Genomic DNA, 22,248 nt, shown 5'->3' with positions numbered 1-22,248 from the left:
CATAAAACCAGAGAATGAAAGAACACTTCTGTCGATCCTGATTCTCCATCAACCTCTGTTTCGTGTACATGTGGAATTTTTAATGTAAAACCAGCAAGCCCTGTACTTCGAACTGTCTGGCTAGCTCAGTCGGTAGAACATGAGGCTCTCAATCTGAGGGTTGTGGGTTTGAGCCCCATGCTGGGTGCCAACATTTAATTTCCTCAGCCTTCATAACTTCAGTTAGTTAATTTGTCAAACTCACTGCCACAGAGGCCAAGTCATTGAGTGTATTTAAGACTGAGACAGATAGGTTCTTGATTGGTCAGAGGAATTTAGGGTTACAGAGAGAATGAGGTTGAGAAACACGTTAGTCATCATCGAATGGCAGAGCAGACTCGAAGGACCGAGTGGCCTAATTCTGCTCCTATGTCTTGCGGATGGCCTTCAGACATTGTCTTATTTCCCTGTCCTTTCCCTTGATCCTTGAATATTCTGACTTTACAAACATCTGTTTTGTTTGAAGTTATATTAAAGTGTGTGGAAATAGACAATCTCTTCAGTTGTACTGGGTATGAGGCCGTGTAATACAAATGAAGGTACTTACAAAATGAACGCAGAGAGTGCAGGATTGGAGTCTGTGTTTCACAGTAGTAGCCTTTGGGCCAGGCAGTCCACGTTCAAATTCCATTGCCACAAAGGAGTGCCAATAACACGTCCAAACAGGTCAGTTTTAAAAATACAACCGCATGCCAATCTTAAAAGGAATCTTACAGTGAAGCAAGTAGTTGGTACATATTAAACAGACGTTAGACTGAGAATATCTGTGGTTCAGGAGTTTTCTGTCAAACCAATAGTTTCTGACTCCAAAGTACCTTTGATAATGCTCTGATCCTTACACTATTGATTGACCAATTGCTGCAAGCAGTTGCTTGCCTTCACAAGATCTTTCAAAATGATCTATCATTCATTTAAGTTTTTAGCCATTTAACTGCATTGAAGGTTAACTTTCTCCTTCTTACTCCTGGGCGGGCTTCCATTATCGATTCTTTAAACAGGAATGTGAGATCATCTGAGCTGTCAGAGATTTTTACATTCTCGTCTGTCATGAGCCAGCATGGAATATGTCTTTCAATGTCTGAACTTGTCAATCTGTGAATGAGAAGTGCTCCCCCTAGTGATTCAGGGCCAAGGCAGTGTTCAAGTCTAACCAATTCGTAGCATTAGTCATTCATTTCTGGGATGTTGATATCATCGTCAAACCTGTCATCATCAAACATCTACTTACTGCCTCAGGAAGGGGACACTGGGTTGCCTAGTAATTTAATATAACTTCAGACAGCGTTTAAAACTTGGGACTGCAATCACATGTAGACCCAAACTAGGCTTTACAGTTTCCCTGCAGTGTGGAAGGAGGCCATTTAGTCCATCGAGACCACACCGAACCTCCAAAGAGCATCCCACCCGGACCCAGTCCCTTACCGTAATCTTAATCCCACATTTACCATTGCAAACCCACCTAGCCGACCCTAAACACTATGGACAATTTAGCAGGGCCAATCCACCTAACCTACATATAGAGTCAGAGAATTTTACAGCATAGAAACAGGCCCTTTGGCCTAACTTCTCCAAGCCGCTCAGCTCTTTGGGAGGAAACCAGAGGAAAGCCAAAAAGACACAGGGAGAATATGCAAACTCCACACAGACAGTTACCTGAGGGTGGAACCAAACCTCGGTCCCTGGCACTATGAGGCAGCAACGCTAATCACTGAGCCACTGTGCCACCTGTAAATAACAGGCCATAACAGTAAATTTCTTTCCATGACAAAAAAAGAGGTGAATCAGAACTTCTTTCATTAAAAAAACACTGATAGCTTCAGCGAAACGTAGAAAATAGGAACAGGAGCAGGCCATTCAACCCTTCAAGCCTGCACCATCATTCAATACGATCATGGTGGATCATCCAACTCAGCATCCTGGTCCCACTTTCTCCCTACACCTTTGATTCCTTTAGCCCAAAGAACTATATTTAACTCCTTTTTGAAAACATTCAGCGCTTCGGCCTCAACTGCTTTCTGTGTCAGCAAGTACCACAAGTTCCCACACTCTGATCTTCACAATCTCTTTATCCAATGATGGTAGATGGTATTCAAGCTGAGTTGATTTAAAACATAACAGTTAAAGGTTTATACTCTGTCCTTCCCCACTCCTAGTTCTGCTCAGGTTTAAGAAGCAGTGATTGGTCCTATATCTATTGGGTCATCATGTCTTCCTGCTTGGAGTATTAATTCAAACAGTGCTTTAATGTGTGTAAATAAAAAATATGGGGGATTGTGGCATCATGATAATATCACTATACAGGTAATCCAGAGCTTCCCGCATTAATGCTCAGTAGACATACATTCAAATTCCATCACGACAGATGGTCCAGTTTGACTTCAATAAAGTTCAGAATTAAAAGATAATAAAATGATGACTGTTATCAATTATCACAAAAACCTTTCAGGAAGGGAATCTTCCAACCTTACTTGATCTGACCTAATGTGACTTCAGACCAATATCAATGTGTTTGACTCTTAAGAGCCCTCAGAACTGGCACAGAGAGCCTTTCAGTTCAAGGTCAGTTGCCATCCACATTCCATTCCATGCACAAATAAAGAAAAATTGTGTTAGAGGCTATCTAATGCTTTGGGGGCACAACAGGTGGAAGTTCAAATAATAAAATGCAGAGTTAAAAGCTAGTCTCAATCATAGAATCCCTATAGTGCAGAAAGAGACCATTCAGCCCATCAAGTCTTCATTGACCCTCCAAAGAGCATCTTATCCAGACTCAGCTCCCTATCCTCGTAGCCACCCCAACCTACACATCTTTGGACGTAGGAGGAAACTGGAGCACCCAGAAGAAACCTATGCAGGCAATGCACAAACTCCATACAGTCACCCAAGGCTGGAATTGAACCCAGGTCGCTGGCAGTGTGAGGCAGTGGGCGCTAGCCACTGAGCAACCCAAATGATGATGATTGTTCATTGTTTTTAGCACTAGTAGTAGTGGACCAGCAAGCTAGTTAGTTCAAGGGTAATTTGGAAGAGTAATAAATGTCAGCTTGGATCTGCAAATCAAAGTTGCTTCCGCTGTCTCTTATCACTCATCTCCAGATCCCTTCGTGCAGATTCAGAAGAGGGAATCCAAGAACAGGAGAGTAGGGGAAAAGTTCAGCTAGAAGAAGGATTTACAGGACAGTGAGTCCAGGAGTGGCACAGGCTGCAAGTCAGAGGGTCTGCAATAAGAAGGTGGCCTGGGAAACCAGAGGATCACAAACCAGAGGATCAGTATAAGGCAGGATACAGAGTAACCAAGCAGTTCAGAGCTCAGCAAATGTGGCACACAGGAGGTTTGCAAAGAGAAGGGTCACCGGACCCGAAACGTTAACCCTGATTTCTTTTCACAAATGCTGCCAGACCTGCTGAGCTTTTCCAGCAATGTCTGTTTTTGTTTCTGATTTCCAGCATCTGCAGTTCTTTCAGTTTCTTGGGAAGTTTGGAAAGCAAGGTTGACAGATTGGGATGTATATAGAAAGTAAGTTTGGAAGTGTATATGGGAGTGGTTTGGAAAATGGTCAATACAGCATAAGTATCTAAGAAAGGAAGGAGACAGAAAGCAGAACACCATCCACCAATTAGCCTCACATCTATCATTGGAAAACTGCTTGAATCCATTATTAAGGAGTTATAGCAGGGACTTAATTTTTTTGCAAAAAGGAAATTGGGCTTAACTGATTTATTACAGTCCTTTGAGGAAGTAATAAGCAAGTTAGATAAAGGGAAAACTACAGGAGTGGCTCATTTGAATTCCAAAAAAAAGTTCCTCATCAAAGGTTACAATCAGTGAAGAGAAAACAGTTACGTATTGGGATAGATAAGAAATTGATTAGTAATGGGAAGCCGTAATTAGGGATAAACGGATCATTTTCAGTTTGACAAGCTGTAACTAGTAGAATACCACATGGATCAGCGCAAGGGTCTCCACTGTTTATAATTTATATCAATAATTTGGATATGGGATTTGAATATTTGGTAGCTAAATTTGCTGATGACACCATGATAGATATAAAAGAGGAAGTAAATACTCTATGTTGGGATTTGGATAGATTGAGTGAGTGGACAAAAACTTGGCAGATGGAGTATAATGTGAACTTGTCCAAATGGCAGGAAGCACAGTAAAACAGAATATTATATAAATGGAGAGAAAACTCAGGAGCACAAAGGGATCTTGGTGACCTGGTACATGAATCACAAAAAGTTAATATGCAGCTACAGCATGTGATTAAGAAAGCAATGATTAAGAAGAAAAGCAAAAATTGGGAATTAGTGCAAGGAGACTGGGATATAAGAGCAGGAAAATATTATTGCTGGAAAAACTCAGCAGGTCTGGCAGCATTTGTATACGTGGAGGTGCTGGTGTTGGTCTGGGGTGGACAAAGTCAGAAGTCACACGACACCAGGTTATAGTCCAACAGGTTTATTTGAAATCACAAGCTCTGGAGCACTTTACCTGATGAAGGAGCAGCGCTGTGAAAGCATGTGGTTTCAAATAAAACTGTTGGACTATAACCTGGTGTCGTGTGACTTCGACAGCATCTGTGGAGAGAAAGCAGTCAATGTTTCGGGTCCAGTCACTCTTCTTCAGAATTGAAGAAGGATTCGCTGGACCTGAAACATTAATTCTGCCTTCTCTCCACAGATGCTGCCAGACTTGCTGAGTTTTTCCAGCAATTTCTGATTTTGTTTCTGATTTCCAGCATCTGCAGTTCATTGGGTATATATTTTTTGATAATTGTGTTAGAAGCTGTACAGAGAATGTTCACTTGTCTCTTTTTTTGGGATGAAGAGCTGGCCGTATGAAGAAAAATTAGAACCACAGAAGCATTACAGCACAGAATAAGGCTATTTAGCCAATCATTTTTCTCTTGGCCAAAAGAAAACTAGCTATTAATTTGAATACGACCATAAAGGATCTGATCCTTAGACTTGTAGGTTGCAGCATCTCAGGTGAAGATCCTGGTTCCTTTGAAATGAGTTGAAAGTTTCTGCCTCCACCATCAAACTGGGCAACAAAATCTACCTAACCACCATCCTCTGGGTCAAAAGGCTTTTCCTCATGTCTTCTCTCTAATTCTCGACCAATCATCTTAAAGCTGTTCCCCTAGTAAATGACTTTACCGCTAGGGTAAAAAGGTCTTTCCCGTCTACTTTCTTTAGGCCTCACATCATTTTGTACACCTCAGTTATGTCACCCCTCTGCCTCCGCTGTTTGGAGGAAAACAACCCCTGGCTATCTCATCTCTCATGATAGCTGCAACGTTTTTAAACCTTGGAAACATTCCCATACATCTCCTCTGTACTCTGTTCAGCCTTACCATTATGCAGTGTCAGAACTGTACACAAACTTATAGCTGTGAGAGGGGAGAGATTTAAAAGGGACCTGAGGGCTAACTTTTTCCCACAGAGGTGGTGCGTGTACAGAATGAGCTGCCAGAGGACATGGTAGATGTAGGCTTTTTTCTTTCCTTTATTCATTTATAGGATGAAGGTGTCGCTGGCTAGGCAGCGTTTATTGCCCATCCCTAATTGCCCCAAGGGCAGTTAAGAGTCAACCACATTGCTGGGAGTCTGGGGTCACATGTAGGCCAGACCAGGTAAGGGTGGCAGTTTCCTTCCCTAAAGGGCATTAGTGAACCAGATGGGTTTTTCCAACAATTGATTCATGGTCGTCATTAGATTCTTAGTTCCAGATGTTTATTGAATTCAACTTCCTACCATCTGCTACAGTGGGATTTGAGCCTACATCCCCAGAACATTATCTGGGTCTCTGGATTAACAGTCCAGCGATAATACCACTAGGCCATTGCCTCCCCTGCTACAACATTTGACAGACAGGGATACATGGATAGGAAAGGTTTAGAGAGATACAGGTCAAACCCAGGCAACTGGGACTAGTTTAGTTTGAAAAATAGTTGGGTGGTATGGATACTCCCTGTATACCTATGACTGTGTCGCCAAATTCCGAACGAACGTCATCTCCAAGTTCTCTGAAGATACCACCGTAGTGGGACGAATATCTAACAATGACGAATGAAAATACAGAAGGGTGATAGAGGGCTTGGTGATGTAGCACAATGAAAACAATCTGTCTCTCAATGTCAGCAAAACTAAAGAACTGATCATCGACTTCAGAAAGAGAGGAGGACACGCCTCCATCTACATCAATAGAACTGAGGTTGAGAGAGCGAAGAGTATCAACCTCAGAGTGATGATAGCAAACGTCTTGTCTTGGACTCCCCATGTAAATGTGACTGCCAAGAAGGCACAACAACGCCTCTTCTTCCTCAGGCAGCTCAGGAAGTTTGTCTATAAGATCCCTCACCAACTTCTGTGCACCATTGAAAGCATTCTGTCCAGGTGCAGAATGGCCTGGAATGGCAACTGCTCTGCCCAGGACCATAAGAAACTACAGAAGGTTTTGTGCACAGCCCAGACCATTAAGGAAGCCAACCTTCCATCCATGGACTCTATTTACACGGCCCGCTACTGCGGAAAGGCGGCCAACATCATCAAAGACTCATCGCATGTTGGTAATGACCCCCTACAACCTCTTCCATCAGGCAGAAGATACAGAAGCCTGAACACACGCACCAGCAGGTTCAGGAACAGCTTCTTCCCAGCTGTTATCAGACTGTTGAATGGACTCTAGCCTCAAATAATGTAACGTGTAATGTAACCTGTATGTCTCTAAGTATTTTTGATCTATACATCCTTTGCTTGCTGTGATCTGCCTATACTGCTGGTAAACAAAGCATTTCACTGTATTTTTGTACACGTGGCAATAAAATTTCATTGATAAAAAATTGAGTTGGTTCGAAGGGTCTGTCTGACTTTATAATCAGCATGTTATGCAGTTTCATTATTATCTTCCTACTTCTGTATTCAATACCCTGTCCAATAGGGGAAAGCATTCCATATGTTTCCCTTACTGTCTCATCTACCCATCCACCACCTTCAAGACCCTGTAGACATGCAATCCAAACCCTCTCACTTCCTCTCCCCCTTGTAATATCCTCCAGTTTATTGGGTTTTCCATGGTTTTGTTCTCTCCAAATGCATTACTTCAGGCTTCTCTGGACTGAAGTCAATTTGCTACTTTTCTACCCACACAACCATCCTATCGATGTTTCTCCTTGTAGGGGAGACTAGGGAGGTCTTTTAAACAGAAATGAGAATCTTTTTTGCTCAGAGGGTCACGAGTCTGTGGAATTCTCTTCCCTGGTGAGCACAGGAGGCTGCATTGGATATATTCTTGATAGACAAGAGAATCAAGGGCTATGGGGGCCAGAGAGCAGAGGTGAAATCCTGGATCATCATCGGCTGAGGGGTGACCTTATAGAAGTTTATAAAATCATGAGAGGCATGGATAGGGTGAACAGCCAAGATCATTTCCTGAGGGTAACAGAGTCCAAAACTAAATGGCATAGAACCCCTCGGCCCAACAAGTCCACATTGCCCCTCCAAAGGACATCCCACCCCAACCCATTCCCCTACCCCTGTATTTTCCGTGTCTAATCCACCTAACCTAAACATCCCTGGGCACTATGGGCAATTTAGCATGTCCAATCCACCTACCCTGCACATCTTTGGGCTGTGGGAGGAAACCCACACAAATACAGGGAGAACGTGCAAACTCCAGATAATCGCTCAAGGTTGGAATTGAACATAGGTGCCTGGCGCTGTGAGGCAGCAGTGCTAACCACTGAGCTACTGTGGTTTAAGGTGAGAAGGGAAAGATTTAAAAGGGACCTAAAGGGCAACTTTATCACGCAGAGGATGGTGTATGTATGGAACAAGTTGCCAAAGGAAGTGGTGGAGACTGGTATGGTTACAACATTTAAAAGGCATGTGGATGGCTTTATGAATAGGAAAGGTTTAGAGGGATATGGGTCAAATGCTGGTAAATAGAATCAGATTAACTTAGGATATCTGGTCAGCATGGACGAGTTGGAACGAAGGGTCTGTTTCCATGCTGTATGTCTCTATGACACTATGACTCAACCAGAATATGTTAAATGCTGGACCAGACTTGAAGGATCGAATAGCATCCTTCTACTTCTATCTTCCTATGATGAGGTTCACAAGGGGGCTATGTTTCTGTCTGTTGGGAGATAAGCCCTAGGGGATATAAATGTAAGTTTGACACCAATAAATCTAACAAGTGAGCTCAAGAGTAACCTCTTTGTTCAGGAGTGGTTAGAATGTGGAACTTGCAGTAGTTGAGGTGAATGGCATTGATGTATTTATATGGAGACTGGTACACACACAAGGGATGAAAGGATATGCTGATTGCATAGAGGTGAAACGTGATGGATTGAGGCTTATGCAGAGCAGGGATACTGATGTGGCCTGTTTCCCTCTAAGCTATGAATCATCCACAATTCTGTGAAGCTGAACAATAACAGGATACAATGCAATTGCCAGCAGCAGACAGTTCTGTGTAGAAACTCATCACAGGGAAGACTCTCAGGCTGAAGAAAATATACAAAATAATATTTAATCAGTTATTCAAGTACACAGAGCTCTACTTTTTGCTCTTCCGTGAAGCTGTAATTTTTATGCAACAGTGTAAACATGAAGGAATAAGGAAAAATATTTCCTGTCTGGATTAATATAAATAATAGTCCTATTATTAGAGGTTTAATAACATTGATGGTAATTCCATATTTTAACACATGTATAACATTCCCATACTAAAATTGAAAACTTCAAAACAGTAGCAAGAACGGCTGTGGTTAGATCAAAGAATAAGTTAGACAAATACAGAGTGCTAAATTATGGGCTTCTTCACTCCTTTGACTTTCCTATATTAAAATATTTATTACATTTCCCTCTATTCTCAAATATAATCCTTAATGCACTTCTAAATCCCAAAGTGATATTGAACCTAAAATTCAGCAAACCACCATTCTCTGAAATTTGAGCTCATCCAAAATTCCACTAATTATCTGCTCACTGCTTTTTAACCTATGTTGCTGTACTTTCTGAGCTAGATTAGCTCCTGATCAGGCTACACTTCAACTTTCAGTGTTTTTCACCCTTGTGTCCAAGTTTTTTAATTGCCTTTTCACTCCCTAGGTCTGTAACCTCGTGCAGGCCTATAATTCTTTTAGCAATCTTAACCTCATGTATATGCCAGCCTGAAACCTAATCCCTGCAATTCTCTGCTCAAACCTTTCCAACTTACTCAATTTTTCTCCATTACATTAAGATGTTCCTTAAAATACTGTCTATTTGACCAAACTTCTGGTCATCTGCCTTAATACTGACATGTCACAGTTTTCTGATATGCTCCTGGGAAGTGTTTTGGGATATTTTTACTACATTAAAAGTTTTATAAAAATGTAAGTTATTGGTTTAGAAGGAATTTTCACCATTTTATAACTTGTCTATTGCGGCACAAAGTGAATTCTTTAATCTCCTAGACCATAGACTCATTCCGATTGATGAACCTTGAGGCAGTAGTAGTGAATTTCCTCCTGAAAGTGTCTCCTGCCAGAAAGTATAAGATAGGGTCCACACAGCTATTGAGGCTGGCAAGCCCTCGGGTCACTTGATAAGTGGCATAGACCCTCTTGTTCCACTCGCATGTCTCTGGCCCCTGGTAATAGAGTCTGGACTGTAGGTTTAGATTCTTCATCACATGGAAGGGGAGATAGGAGGTGGCAAAGACGGCCAACACGATGATGACGAGATGCACAGACTTGCCCCGGAGAGGTGTCCTCATGTCGTTAGATATTAAGGCCTTCACGATAAATCCATAACAGACTAGAATAGTGGCGAAGGGGATGCAGAAACCAAAGAACGTAGTCAGCATGCTGTAAATGAAGTAAGTGCCCAGGAACTCTTTAGACGTTGTATCATAGCAAATGGTTTTTGTTGTTTTGTTAGCATCTGGTCGAGAAAAGTTTGCTTTATTGGTATCCTGCCGTATTCGGGAGAAGTACAGTATTGGGGAGATCCCAGCCATGACTACAACCCACACGCACACGCACACAATAGTGGCCGATTTTTTCTTCAACCTGCCCAGTGATTTCATGGGGTGCACCACGCCCATGTACCTGTGGGCACTGATGCAGGTCAGAAACAAGATGCTCCCGTAGAGGTTAACGTGGAAAATGAACCTCTGCAGTTTGCACAGTGTCTCTCCGAAGATCCAGTCACTTTCCTTGAAATAGTAAAATATTAAAACCGGCAGAGAGAAGACATAGAAGAGGTCAGCCAGGGCAAGGTTAAACATGTAAATGGTGATGCTACTCCAAGGCCTCATGTGAAAGATGAACATCCAGAGAGCAACACTGTTTCCAATGAATCCAGTGACAAACACGATAATGTACATGATGGGCAGATAGCAAGACTCAAATTCTTTGTTGATGGAGCAGTCATCAGATGGTAGGTCCGCCATTGTATCTGCCTGGAGGCCTCTCATTCACAATAAACAAGGTGGCACATGTTCCTCCAAACATGAGAATATCTGAAAGAGCAACCAAGTAGAGGTTTAAATTTGCCACACATTTTGAAGTTTTCTCTGTTATATTGGCTCTCAGTCTAACAATTAATGGAATTGAAATTCTCATCCTCATGTTCAGATGCTTCATTATTCCCTATCTTCATTCAGATTTAGAACCTTCCAATATCTTAGCATTTCTCCAAATCTCACCTCTTGTGAGGCCCTGATTTCAATAGCTTTAACAGTGGTAGTTAATTCTTCAGTTGCCACACTCCTAAGCTCTGTAATTTCTTCATTAAACCTCTGCTTTCTCTCTCCTCCCTGAAACCACTAATTAAAATCTACTGTGCTCACAAGCTTTTGGTCATCTGGCCTGATATCCTATTATGTAGCGTGCCAATGTTAGTATGGTAACGCTCCAAAAACCAGGTTTTACTATATTAAAGGTATGCTATAAATGCAAGTTATTATTGTTGAAATGTGCTTGTTGTGTTGAAACTTCCTCTAAAAGCAGTGAGACCGATTCAGATAATTATTTGCTCCAAGGGTCAATTGCTAAATTGAATTTATTATTCTTCTGTTTATGTTAGCTTTTCCACTCCTTTCTCTATGAAAATGTTTCCTTGTAATGTTGCATAATTCTACAGCTGGATCTCGTCTGAATACTGACATGGTATCAGTTGTACTAAGTCACCTTCTCACCTCTGCATTAGAATGCTCAAGGCACATTCTGCCGATTTGAAGATTAAATCTGGTTTGTTAGCCCAGTGAGGTGCAGAGGGAGTGCCATATTATTGTAGATTCCATCTTTTAGATGAAATTTCAAACCAAGACAGCAAGTAATGCATACTTGCTATCACTAGAACAGATTATTTGGTTGCTATTACAATGTTATTTGTGGAAGCTTGAGGTGTACAAATTGACTTCCGACTTTCTCCACATTACATCGGTGACTTCAAAAGTACTTAACTATCTATGAAAAGCTTTGTGGTTTTCTGAATATGTGAAGGACTATTAGTATCTCTCACTCTCCCAGCTCACTCAATGTCACTTAAACCTGTAACAATGATCAAATACAATGAGGAAGGATTTGGGGCCACAAGAATTGCCCTGATGTTTTGAATAGGATGTGAATACCATTGACAAACCACCTTCCTCTCAGCATCTAATTTTGCAGGTGGCATAGTGATATTTTCACTGGGCTGGTAATGCCGTGGCCCAAGCTAAAGTGCTGAGGGTCTGGCTTTGAATCCCACCATGGCATATAGTGAAAATTTAATTCAATTACTACCTCCGAAATTTTTACAAATTAATCAATAATTGTCAGTGGTTACCTGGCCTAGTCTATATGTAACTCCAGACTGCTGCCGTGTAGTTGATTCTTAACTGTCCTTTAAAATGTCCAAGAGAACCAAAGAGTTCATGAGGAATTAGGTATTTGCTGTATCCACATGCCATGAACCAATAAATGAAATTGGACTTTGTAGACGTTTACAGTAGAGATAGAGGCCATTCAGCCCATTAAGTCTTCTTCTTTGCTCAATGAGATCATGACTGATCTGACAATCCTCAAATCTATTTACATGCCTTATCCACATTACCCTTGATTCCTTTCCTGATTAAAATTCTGTCTATCTCAGCCCTGAATGTACTGAATGACCCAGCTTTGACAACCTTTGGCAGTAAAGTATTCTATAGATTATCCGCACTCTAAGGGAAGAAATTCCTCCTCATCTCTGTTTTAAATGAACAACTCCTTAATCTGAGATTGTGACCTCAGGTCCTAGACTCTGCCACAAGAGGTGACAACCTTTCAGCTTCTACACTGTTAAGCCCCTTAATAATCTTATGTTTCAATAAGGTCTCCACTCTTCTTCTCAACTCCAATGAATACAAGACCAACCTACTCAACTTCTTCTCATAAAAAAAAAGCTCTCCATATCCAGGATCAACCTAGTGAACCTTCTCTGGACTGCCTACAATGCCAATTAATCTGCCCTTCGATAAGGAGACCAAAATAGTTCACAGTATTGAAGCTGTGGTCGAACCAGTGCCTTGTATAGTTGTAGCGAGACCTCCTTATTTTCACAGGACTGGACGATTCTTTTAGCTACAGGAATCGTGGTAGGCAAGTGATAGATATAAAGGGAATTACACCTTCACTTTAAGTTTAGCTTCTGAGCATGAACAAAAGCAGAATTGTCATTACTAGTAGGAGAGACCAGGGCACAAGGGTACAGTCTCAGAGTGTAGGGACAGCCCTTTAGAACAGAAGTGAGGAGGAATTTCTTCAGCCAGAGGGTGGTTAATCTATGGAACCAATTGCTGCAGAAGGCTGTGGAGGCCAAATTGCTAAGTGCATTTAAGAGAGAGATGGATAGATTCTTGATCGGTAGGGGGTTCAGCACAGACACAAACAGGACAGAGTGTCTGGAAAAGGCTAGCAATCAAACACTAGAAAAATGAATGAAAATGAAAAGAGGGACGGTTAATACAGGACTGAAGGTGTTATATCTGAATGCACACAGTATAAGGAAGAAGGTAAATGAGCTTGTGGCACAGATCGCAACTGGCAGGTACGACGTGGTGGGCATCACGGAGACGTGGCTGCAAGGGGATCAGGGTTGGGAACTGAATATCCAAGGATATACATCCTATCGAAAAGATAGGCAGGTGGGCCGAGGGGGTAGGGTTGCATTATTAGTGAGAAATGAAATTAAATCAATAGGAAGAAATGAAGTAGGGTCAGATGGTGTAGAATCTGTGTGGGTAGAATTGATGAACCGCAAAGGTGAAAAAACCACAGTTGGGGTTGTGTACAGGCCTCCAAACAGTAGTAAGGAGCTGGGGTGCAAGATACACCAGGAGATAGAAAAGGTGTGTAAGAAAGTCAAAGTCACAGTGATCATGGGGGATTTCAATATGCAGGTGCACTGGGAAAATCATGTTGGTAGTGGATTGCAAGAAAAGGAGTTTGAGGAATGTCTATGAGATGGCTTTTTGGAGCAGCTCGTGGTGGAGCCCACAAGGGAACGGGCAATACTGGATTTAGTGTTGTGCAATGAGGCAGACTTGATAAGGGAGCTTAAGGTAAAGGAACCCTTAGGAGGCAGTGATCATAAGATGATAGAATTTACTCTGCAATTTGAGAGGGAGAAGATAGAATCAGAGGTAACGGTATTACAGCTGAGTAAAGTGACTACAGAGGTATGAAGGAGGAACTGGGCAGAATTGACTGGAAGAGGAGCCGAGCAGGAAAGACAGCGGAACAGCAAAGGCAGGAGTTTCTGGGAGTAATCTAGGAGACACAGCAAAATTTCATCCCTAGGGAAAAAGAAGCATGGTACAGGGAGGATGAGGCAACCATGGCTGACTGAGGAAGTCAGGGATAGCATAAGTGCAAAAGAGAAAGCATACAATATGATGAAGGGAAGTGGGAAACCAGAGGATTGGGAAGCTTACAAAGACCAACAGAGGGCAACAAAAAAAGAAATAAGGAGGGAGAAGATTAAATATGAGGGTAAGCTTGCCAGTAATATAAATAAAGACTGTAAGAGTTTCTTTAGGTATCTAAAGGGCAAAAGAGAGGAAAAAGTGGACATTGGACCACTGGAAAATGACGGTGGAGAGATAGTAGTGGGGAACAAGGAAATGGCTGAGGAACTGAATAATTACTTTGCGTCAGTCTTCACGGTGGAAGACATGAGTAATATCCCAAAAAATTCAAGAGAATCAGGGGGCAGAGCTCAGTCTGGTGGCCATCACCAAGGTAAAGGTGCTAGTAAAACTGATTGGCCTGAAGGTGGACAAATCACCTGGACCAGATGGACTACACCCCAGAGTTCTAAAGGAGATAGCTGAAGAGATAGTGGAAGCATTAGTGGTGATCTTTCAGGATTCACTAGCGTTAGGGAGGGTCCCAGAGGACTGGAAAATCGCTAACCTGACACCTCTGTTTAAAAAGGGAGTAAGGCAAAAGACGGAAAATTACAGGCCGATTAGCCTAACCACGGTCGTGGGCAAGATGTTCAAGTTCATTGTAAAAGATGAGATTTCTGAATATTTGGAAGTGTATAGTAAAATAGGGCAAAGTCAGCATGATTTCATTAAGGGGAAGTCATGCCTGACAAATCTGCCAGAATTCTTTGAGGAAGTAACCAGCAGGTTAGACCAAGGACAGCCAATGGATGTTATCTACCTGGACTTCAAGAAGGCCTTTGATGAGGTGCCACACAGGAGGTTGCTGAGTAAGATAAGGGCCCACGGTGTTAGAGGCAAGGTGCTAGCATGGATAGAAGATTGGCTGTCTGGCAGAAAGCAAGGAGTGGGGATAAAGGGGTCTTTCTCGGGATGGCAGCAGGTGACGAGTGGTGTTCCACAAGGGTTGGTGCTGGGACCACAACTCTTCACTTTGTACATTAATGATCTAGATGAAGGAACTGTAGGCATTCTGGCCAAGTTTGCAGATGATGCAAAGATAGGTGGAGGGACAAGTAGTATTGAGGAGATGGGGAGGCTGCAGAAGGACTTGGACAGGTTAGCAGAGTGGGCAAAGAAGTGGCAGAAGGAGAACAACATGGGAAAGTGTGAGGTCATGCACTTTGGTAAGAAGAACAAAAGCATGGACTATTTTCTAAATGGGGAGAAAATTCAGAAGTCTGAAGTGCAAAGAGATTTGCGAGTTCTAGTCCAGGATTCTCTCAAGGTAAACTTGCAGGTTGAGTCAGTAGTCAGGAAGGCAAATGCAATGTTGGCATTTATTTTGAGAGGACTTGAATATAAAAGCAGGGATGTACTACTGATGCTTTATAAGGCTCTGATCAGGCCACATTTGGAGTATTGTGTGCAGTTTTGGGCCTATATCTCAGGAAGAATGTACTGGCCCTGGAGCAGGTTCAGAGGAGATTCACGAGAATGGTCCCAGGAATGGAAAGCTTAACATATGAGGAACGTTTGAGGACTCTGGGACTATACGCATTGGAGTTTAGAAGGATGAGGGGGGATCTAATTGAAACATTCAAAATACTGAATGGCCTGGACAAAGTGGATGTTGGGAAGATGGGTCCATTGGTAAGAGAGTCTAGGATCTGAGGGCACAGCCTTAGAGTAAAGGGAAGACCTATAAGAACGCAGATAAGGAGAAACTTCTTCAGCCAGAGAGTGGTGAACCCATGGAACTCACTGCCACAGAAGGCTGTGGAGGCCAGGTCATTGAGTGCATTTAAGACCGAGATAGATAAGTTCTTGATTATCAAGGGGATCAAGGGTTACGGGCAGAAAGCAGGAGAATGGGGTTGAGAAAGTTATCAGCCATGATTGAATGGCGGAGCAGACTCGATGGGCCGAATGGCCTAATTTCTGCTCCTATGTCTTATGGTCTTATAGAACATAGAACATTACAGCGCAGTACAGGCCCTTCGGCCCTCGATGTTGCGCCGACCTGTGAAACCTATCTGAAGCCCATCTAACCTAAACTATTCCATTATCATCCATATGTTTATCCAATGACCATTTAAATGCCCTTAAAGTGGGCGAGTCTACTATTTTTGCAGGCAGGGCATTCCACGCCCTTACTACTCTCTGAGTAAAGAACCTACCTCTGACATCTGTCCTATATCTATCACCCCTCAATTTAAAGCTATGTCCCCTCGTGCTAGCCATCACCATCCGAGGAAAAAGGCTCCCACTGTCCACCCTATCTAATCCTCTGATCATCTTGTATGTCTCTATCAAGTCACCTCTTAACCTTCTTCTCTCTAACGAAAACAGCCTCAAAACCCTCAGCCTTTCCTCATAAGACCTTCCCTCCATACCAGGCAACATCCTGGTAAATCTCCTCTGCACCCTTTCCAATGCTTCCACATCCTTCCTATAATGCGGTGACCAGAACTGTACGCAATACTCCAAGTGCGGCCGCACCAGAGTTATGTACAGCTGCAACATGACCTCGTGGCTCCGAAACTCAATCCCTCTACCAATAAAACCTAACAGACTGTACGCCTTCTTAACAACGCTATCAACCTGGGTGGCAACTTTCAGTGATCTATGCACATGGACACCAAGATCTTTCTGCTCATCCACACTACCAAGAATCTTACCATTAGCCCAGTACTCTGTATTCCTGTTACTCCTTCCAAAGTGAATCACCTCACACTTTTCCGCATTAAACTCCATTTGCCACCTCTCAGCCCAGCTCTGCAGCTTATCTATGTCCCTCTGTAACCTACAACATCCTTCTGCACTATCCACAACTCCACCGACTTTGGTGTCATCCGCAAATTTACTAACCCATCCTTCTACGCCCTCATCCAGGTCATTTATAAAAATGACAAACAGCAGTGGCCCCAAAACAGATCCTTGAGGTACACCACTAGTAACTGAACTCCAGGATGGACATTTCCCATCAACCACCACCCTCTGTCTTCTTACAGCTAGCCAATTTCTGATCCAAACCGCTAAATCACCCTCAATCCCATGCCTCCGTATTTTCTGCAATAGCCTACCATGGGGAACCTTATCAAACGCTTTACTGAAATCCAAGTACACCACATCAACCGCTTTACCCTCATCCACCTGTTTGGTCACCTTCTCGAAGAACTCAATAAGGTTTGTGAGGCACGACCTACCCTTCACAAAACCGTGTTGCCTATCCCTAATCAAATTATTCCTTTTTAGATGATTATAAATCCTATCTCTTATAATCCTTTCCAACACTTTACCCACAACCGAAGTAAGGCTCACTGGTCTATAATTACCAGGGTTGTCTCTACTCCCCTTCTTGAACAAGGGGACAACATTTGCTAGTCTCCAGTCTTCTGGCACTATTCCTGAAGACAATGACGACATAAAGACCAAAGCCAAAGGCTCTGCAATCTCCTCTCTAGCTTCCCAGAGAATCCTAGGATAAATCCCATCCGGCCCAGGGGACTTATCTATTTTCACACCTTCCAGAATTGCTGACACCTCCTCCTTATGAACCTCAATCCCATCTAGTCTAATAGACTGTATCTCAGTATTCTCCTCGACTACATTGTCTTTTTCCTGCGTGAATACTGACGAAAAATATTCATTTAGCACCTCTCCTATCTCTTCGGACTCCACGCACAACTTCCCACTACTGTCCTTGACCGGCCCCAATCTTACTCTAGTCATTCTTTTATTCCTGACATACCTATAGAAAGCTTTAGGGTTTTCCTTGATCCTACCTGCTAAAGACTTCTCATGTCCCCTCCTGGCTCTTCTTAGCTCTCTCTTTAGGTCCTTCCTGGCTAACTTGTAACTCTCAAGCGCCCTCACTGAGCCTTCACGCCTCATCTCTACATAAGCCTCCTTCTTCCTCTTGACAAGAAATTCAATTTCTTTAGTAAACCACGGTTCCCTCGCTCGACCACTTCCTCCCTGCCTGACAGGTACATACTTCTTAAGGACACGCAGTAGCTGTTCCTTGAACAAGCTCCACATTTCAATTGTGCCCAGCCCCTGCAGTTTCCTTCTCCATCCTATGTATCCTAAATCTTGCCTCATCGCCTCATAGTTGCCTTTCCCCCAGCTATAACTCTTGCCCTGCTTTATATACCGATCCCTTTCCATCGCTAAAGTAAACGTAACCGAATTGTGGTCATTATCACCAAAGTGCTCTCCTACCTCCAAATCTAACACCTGGCCGGGTTCATTACCCAGTACCAAATCCAATGTGGCCTCGCCTCTTGTTGGCCTATCTACATACTGTGTCAGGAAACCCTCCTGCACACATTGGACAAAAACTGACCCATCTGAAGTACTCGAACTATAGCGTTTCCAGTCAATATTTGGAAAGTTAAAGTCCCCCATAACAACTACCCTGTTACTTTCGCTCCTATCCAGAATCATCTTTGCAATCTTTTCCTCGACATCTCTGGAACTTTTCGGAGGCCTATAGAAAACTCCCAACAGGGTGACCTCTCCTTCCCTGGTTCTAACCTCAGCCCATACTACCTCAGTAGACGAGTTGTCATCAAACGTCCTTTCTGCCACCGTAATACTGTCCTTGACTAACAATGCCACATCTCCCCCTCTTTTACCACCTTCCCTGATCTTACTGAAACATCTAAACCCCGGAACCTGCAACAACCATTCCTGTCCCTGCTCTATCCATGTCTCCGAAATGGCCACAACATCGAAGTCCCAGGTACCAACCCATGCTGCAAGTTCACCCACCTTATTCCAGATGCTCCTGGCATTGAAGTAGACACACTTCAAACCACCTTCCTGCCTGCCGGTACACTCCTGCAACCTTGAAACTTATTTATGACCTCACTACTCTCAACCTCCTGTACACTGGAGCTACAATTCAGGTTCCCACCCCCCTGTTGTTGAATTAGTTTAATTATGGTCTTAATAGGGTTGAGAAACATATCAGCCACGATCAAATAGCAGAGCAGACTTGATGGGATAAATGGCCTAATTCTGCTCCCTTTTCTGTGGTCTTGTAGTTTTATTTCAAACATGGGCAACATGGTAGTTCAGCGATCAGCAGCACCCAGGTCTGATTCGTACCTTGACTGTCAGTGTAGAGTTTGTACATTCTCCCCAAGACTGTGGAGATTCCTCTGTGTGCTTCAGTTTCCTCCCACAGCCCAAAGATGTGCAGGCTAGCTGGATTAGTCATGGGAAATGCAGGGTTACAGGGTAGGGTGGGGGGTGGGTGAGGGTGGGAGGTTCTTCAGAGGGTCAGTGTGGCCTCAATAGGTTGAGTGGCACACCTCCACACCATAGGCATTCAATGATTCTGTGGAACAGGAACCTGAAGTCTGTCGGGATCTAAGTAAGCTATCCTCCCCTACCATAATCTGCATATTGTTATGATCATTCACAAGAGTGTAGACTTCATTTTACCAAAGTGATCACATAGTCAGGTACACTAAGTGGGAATTCAAGGTTTGAGAAAATTGTAGATTCAGATTTCTTGGAAGCCACTGCATAAAGTAAACAAGCCATCCAGTCGTCACAGTGACTACGATTGCACTCTGCCACTGCAGGCCTTATCATTGCCAATACTGAACTCCTCCATACTTCAGCAAAAACAGAAATTGCTGGAGAAACATTAATTCTGTTTTCTCTCCATAGATGTTGCCAGGCCTGTTGAGTTCCTCCAGCAATTTCTGTTTTTGTTTCAAATGCTATTTTTCTCCATGTTTTAAATCTGTTTGATAGCATAATTGCTTTGTACCATGAGATAATTTGTAAAAGAGAAAAATGACTGCTATTCACGCCTCGTGGCTGTAGGATACTTTAGTCTTATTAAGTGCTCTTGGTCAGTCAAATCTATGCACAGCACACTCCCACATGAACCGATGTGGTAATGATCATCTTTGTCTGTAATGATGGTTGAGTAATGAATACAGGCCAGGACATCATAAAGTTAGAAGATATAGGAGTCTAATTAGGCCATTTGGCCCATCCCAGTCTGCCCTGCCATTCAATCATGGCTGATTTCTTTCTCAACTCCATTACCCTGCCTTCTCCCCGTAACTCTTGATCCCCTTACACAGGGGACAGTGCCTCTGCACTTCTTCCATGAGCACTCAGGGATGTCTCTCATCTGGCCGAGAGAATACATAGTGCTCATAAACACCGTGTTTGCACTGCTCAGCAGAACTCACTGAGACAGCCCCTACATATCAGAGAACCATTAGGGGCAATTGTAACATCACCCATCTGCTGGCAGTCAACAGAATTAGTGGAAATGTTCGATTTCTACATCACACAATCATACTCTCAAATGAAAAATGGGATCACGTGGGAAGTGTAATTGACGATTGGCATTATCACTTGGGAATAACAGTATAATTCAGGAATGGCAGTAAAATGTGGGATTGGCAGTGAAATTCAAGAATGGCGGTAGAACTTGGGAATGACAGTGAAAATCGAGAATGGCAATAGAACCAGGGAATGACAATATAGCTGTGAAAGGCAGTGTAGACCAGGAGAGATAGTATAACTCAAGAATCACAGTCAAACTCAGAACTGACAATAGAACTCAGGATTGACAGTGCAATCCAGGAATTATAGTATAATGTGGAAATGGAAGCATAACTTGGAATTGACAATAATGGCAATATATCACAGGAATGAGAGAATAAATCAGGAATGATGGTATAAATCCGGAATAGAAGAATGAATCAGGAATAGAAGAATAAATCAGGAATGTCAGAGGAAATCAGGAATGTCAGTATAAATCGGGAAAGGCAGTGCAACTCAGCAATTGCGGTACAACTGGAGATTGGAAACCCAGGAGTCGCAGTGCTGTATAACCTGACCAAAGGTCACATATCCAGTTGACATGTGAGAGTGAGGTTTGCTCTGAACACTGGACGCTGAAACAATGCGCAAAAACCAGTAGCAGCAACAGTCTCGCGTTTCTGGTCCCCGGCTGAAATGGGGGAGATTGCACAAGTTGCAAACCCTGAGAGAATCACCCACAATCACAGCATTGCTCCTGAGATTCACCCCCACCCCCCCCAAACAACAACTTGTAATTTCCCCTTCCACTTACTGCAGGCTGCAGAGTTCACTCAATCTCTCTCTCAGCGCTGTTTCTTCCACCAGCCAGTCCTAGGGGGATGAGAATCTCAACAGGAGGGCAGACTCCTCTGTTAAATGCGTCTCTTCCAGAGCACACTTCCTCCCCTGGGTCCGCTGGAAACACTCCTGCAAACTCTTTCTGCCCACGATCAGCTCTTCCTCTGTAGCTTCATTGCTTGTTCAATATTCCACTCGTGGCCACACATCATCTTCACGATTGTGTCCATATCTGTCGCGGGATCACTCTTAAACTGAGCATTGGAAACGAAATCAAACAGAGAGAGAGAGAGAGAAATTGTCATCAGCTTTTCCGTCTTCAGTCCCCAAACAGGACATCAGCTAATGCTTACAAGCACAGGTGGGGAATGTCCCTTAACTCGATTTATTATTTATTTTCTTTCACAATTGACTTTGCGTCTTCGGGAACCTTTCATTTAAGCACGCGGAAGTAAAGGGAGGAGAGACTATAGACAAATGAGCGGAAGCCCATAGGTCCTGCTTCAACAGGCATCTCGCAACCGTAGCAACTACACTCGCCTTTTGAGGCAGGTTCAACACTAGCATCGTTTTTTGTTGGAGTCAGCCTACAGATGCCAAAGGGAGTGCTCAAAGTCAATGTTTTTATATAGTAATTGCTGTTGGTCGTAAAGAGAGGTACAGATTTTTTTTTGTGGCAACTCTTTTTCGGTTTTAATTTGACTTATTTATTGTCACATGTACCTAGGTACAGTGAAAAGTTTTGTTTTGCATGCAGTACAGGCAGATCACACCATACAAAGATCATAGGGTGATAGAACAGAGCGAGGCATACAAAGTTACGCTGCCAAAGCAGATGTATAGTAATTACTACAGGTTTCCTCTGTCCCAACATCCCCCTGTGCCTCAACTTTCTTTTCCTTGTTCTAACAAATTAGCCCCAGAGTTCACCACTCCCAACTCTTGCCAAGAAGTATTTGTGAATTAAACACCAGAGCTCCCCCTGCTGGCGCTGCTGCAGCTACTCTAACCGGGCAGTACGCCAAGCTTGTTCCTCCTGTCCTGTCTTCACAGGTCCACCCTGTAGCTCTGCAAATGATCCGCAGCATCCTTTACCCGGCTACACTCAGCTGAGCTCTTCCCCACTTTCTGCTCCTGCCCTGCAGAAGACCTTTGCT

At 43.1% G+C, this 22,248-nt stretch overlaps 1 protein-coding gene across 1 annotated transcript; it reads right to left on the bottom strand.

Moving 5' to 3' along the window:
* Nucleotides 1-8,585: 8,585 nt before the first annotated feature.
* On the bottom strand, nucleotides 8,586-21,593 carry LOC109911045 (P2Y purinoceptor 1-like). The gene is made up of 2 exons (XM_048604451.1): nucleotides 21,066-21,593; nucleotides 8,586-10,555 (listed from the first exon to the last, which is right to left on the bottom strand). Exon 2 carries the CDS (start codon nucleotides 10,508-10,510, stop codon nucleotides 9,503-9,505), a length of 1,008 nt encoding a protein of 335 aa, XP_048460408.1. The 5' UTR covers nucleotides 10,511-10,555; nucleotides 21,066-21,593; the 3' UTR covers nucleotides 8,586-9,502.
* Nucleotides 21,594-22,248: the final 655 nt, after the last annotated feature.

This window comes from Rhincodon typus, chromosome 13, assembly GCF_021869965.1.
Source record: "Rhincodon typus isolate 14 chromosome 13, sRhiTyp1.1, whole genome shotgun sequence".
Taxonomy (NCBI): domain Eukaryota; kingdom Metazoa; phylum Chordata; class Chondrichthyes; order Orectolobiformes; family Rhincodontidae; genus Rhincodon; species Rhincodon typus.
Note: the sequence above shows the minus strand (reverse complement) of the source record. Positions and strands in the feature narration are given on the sequence as shown.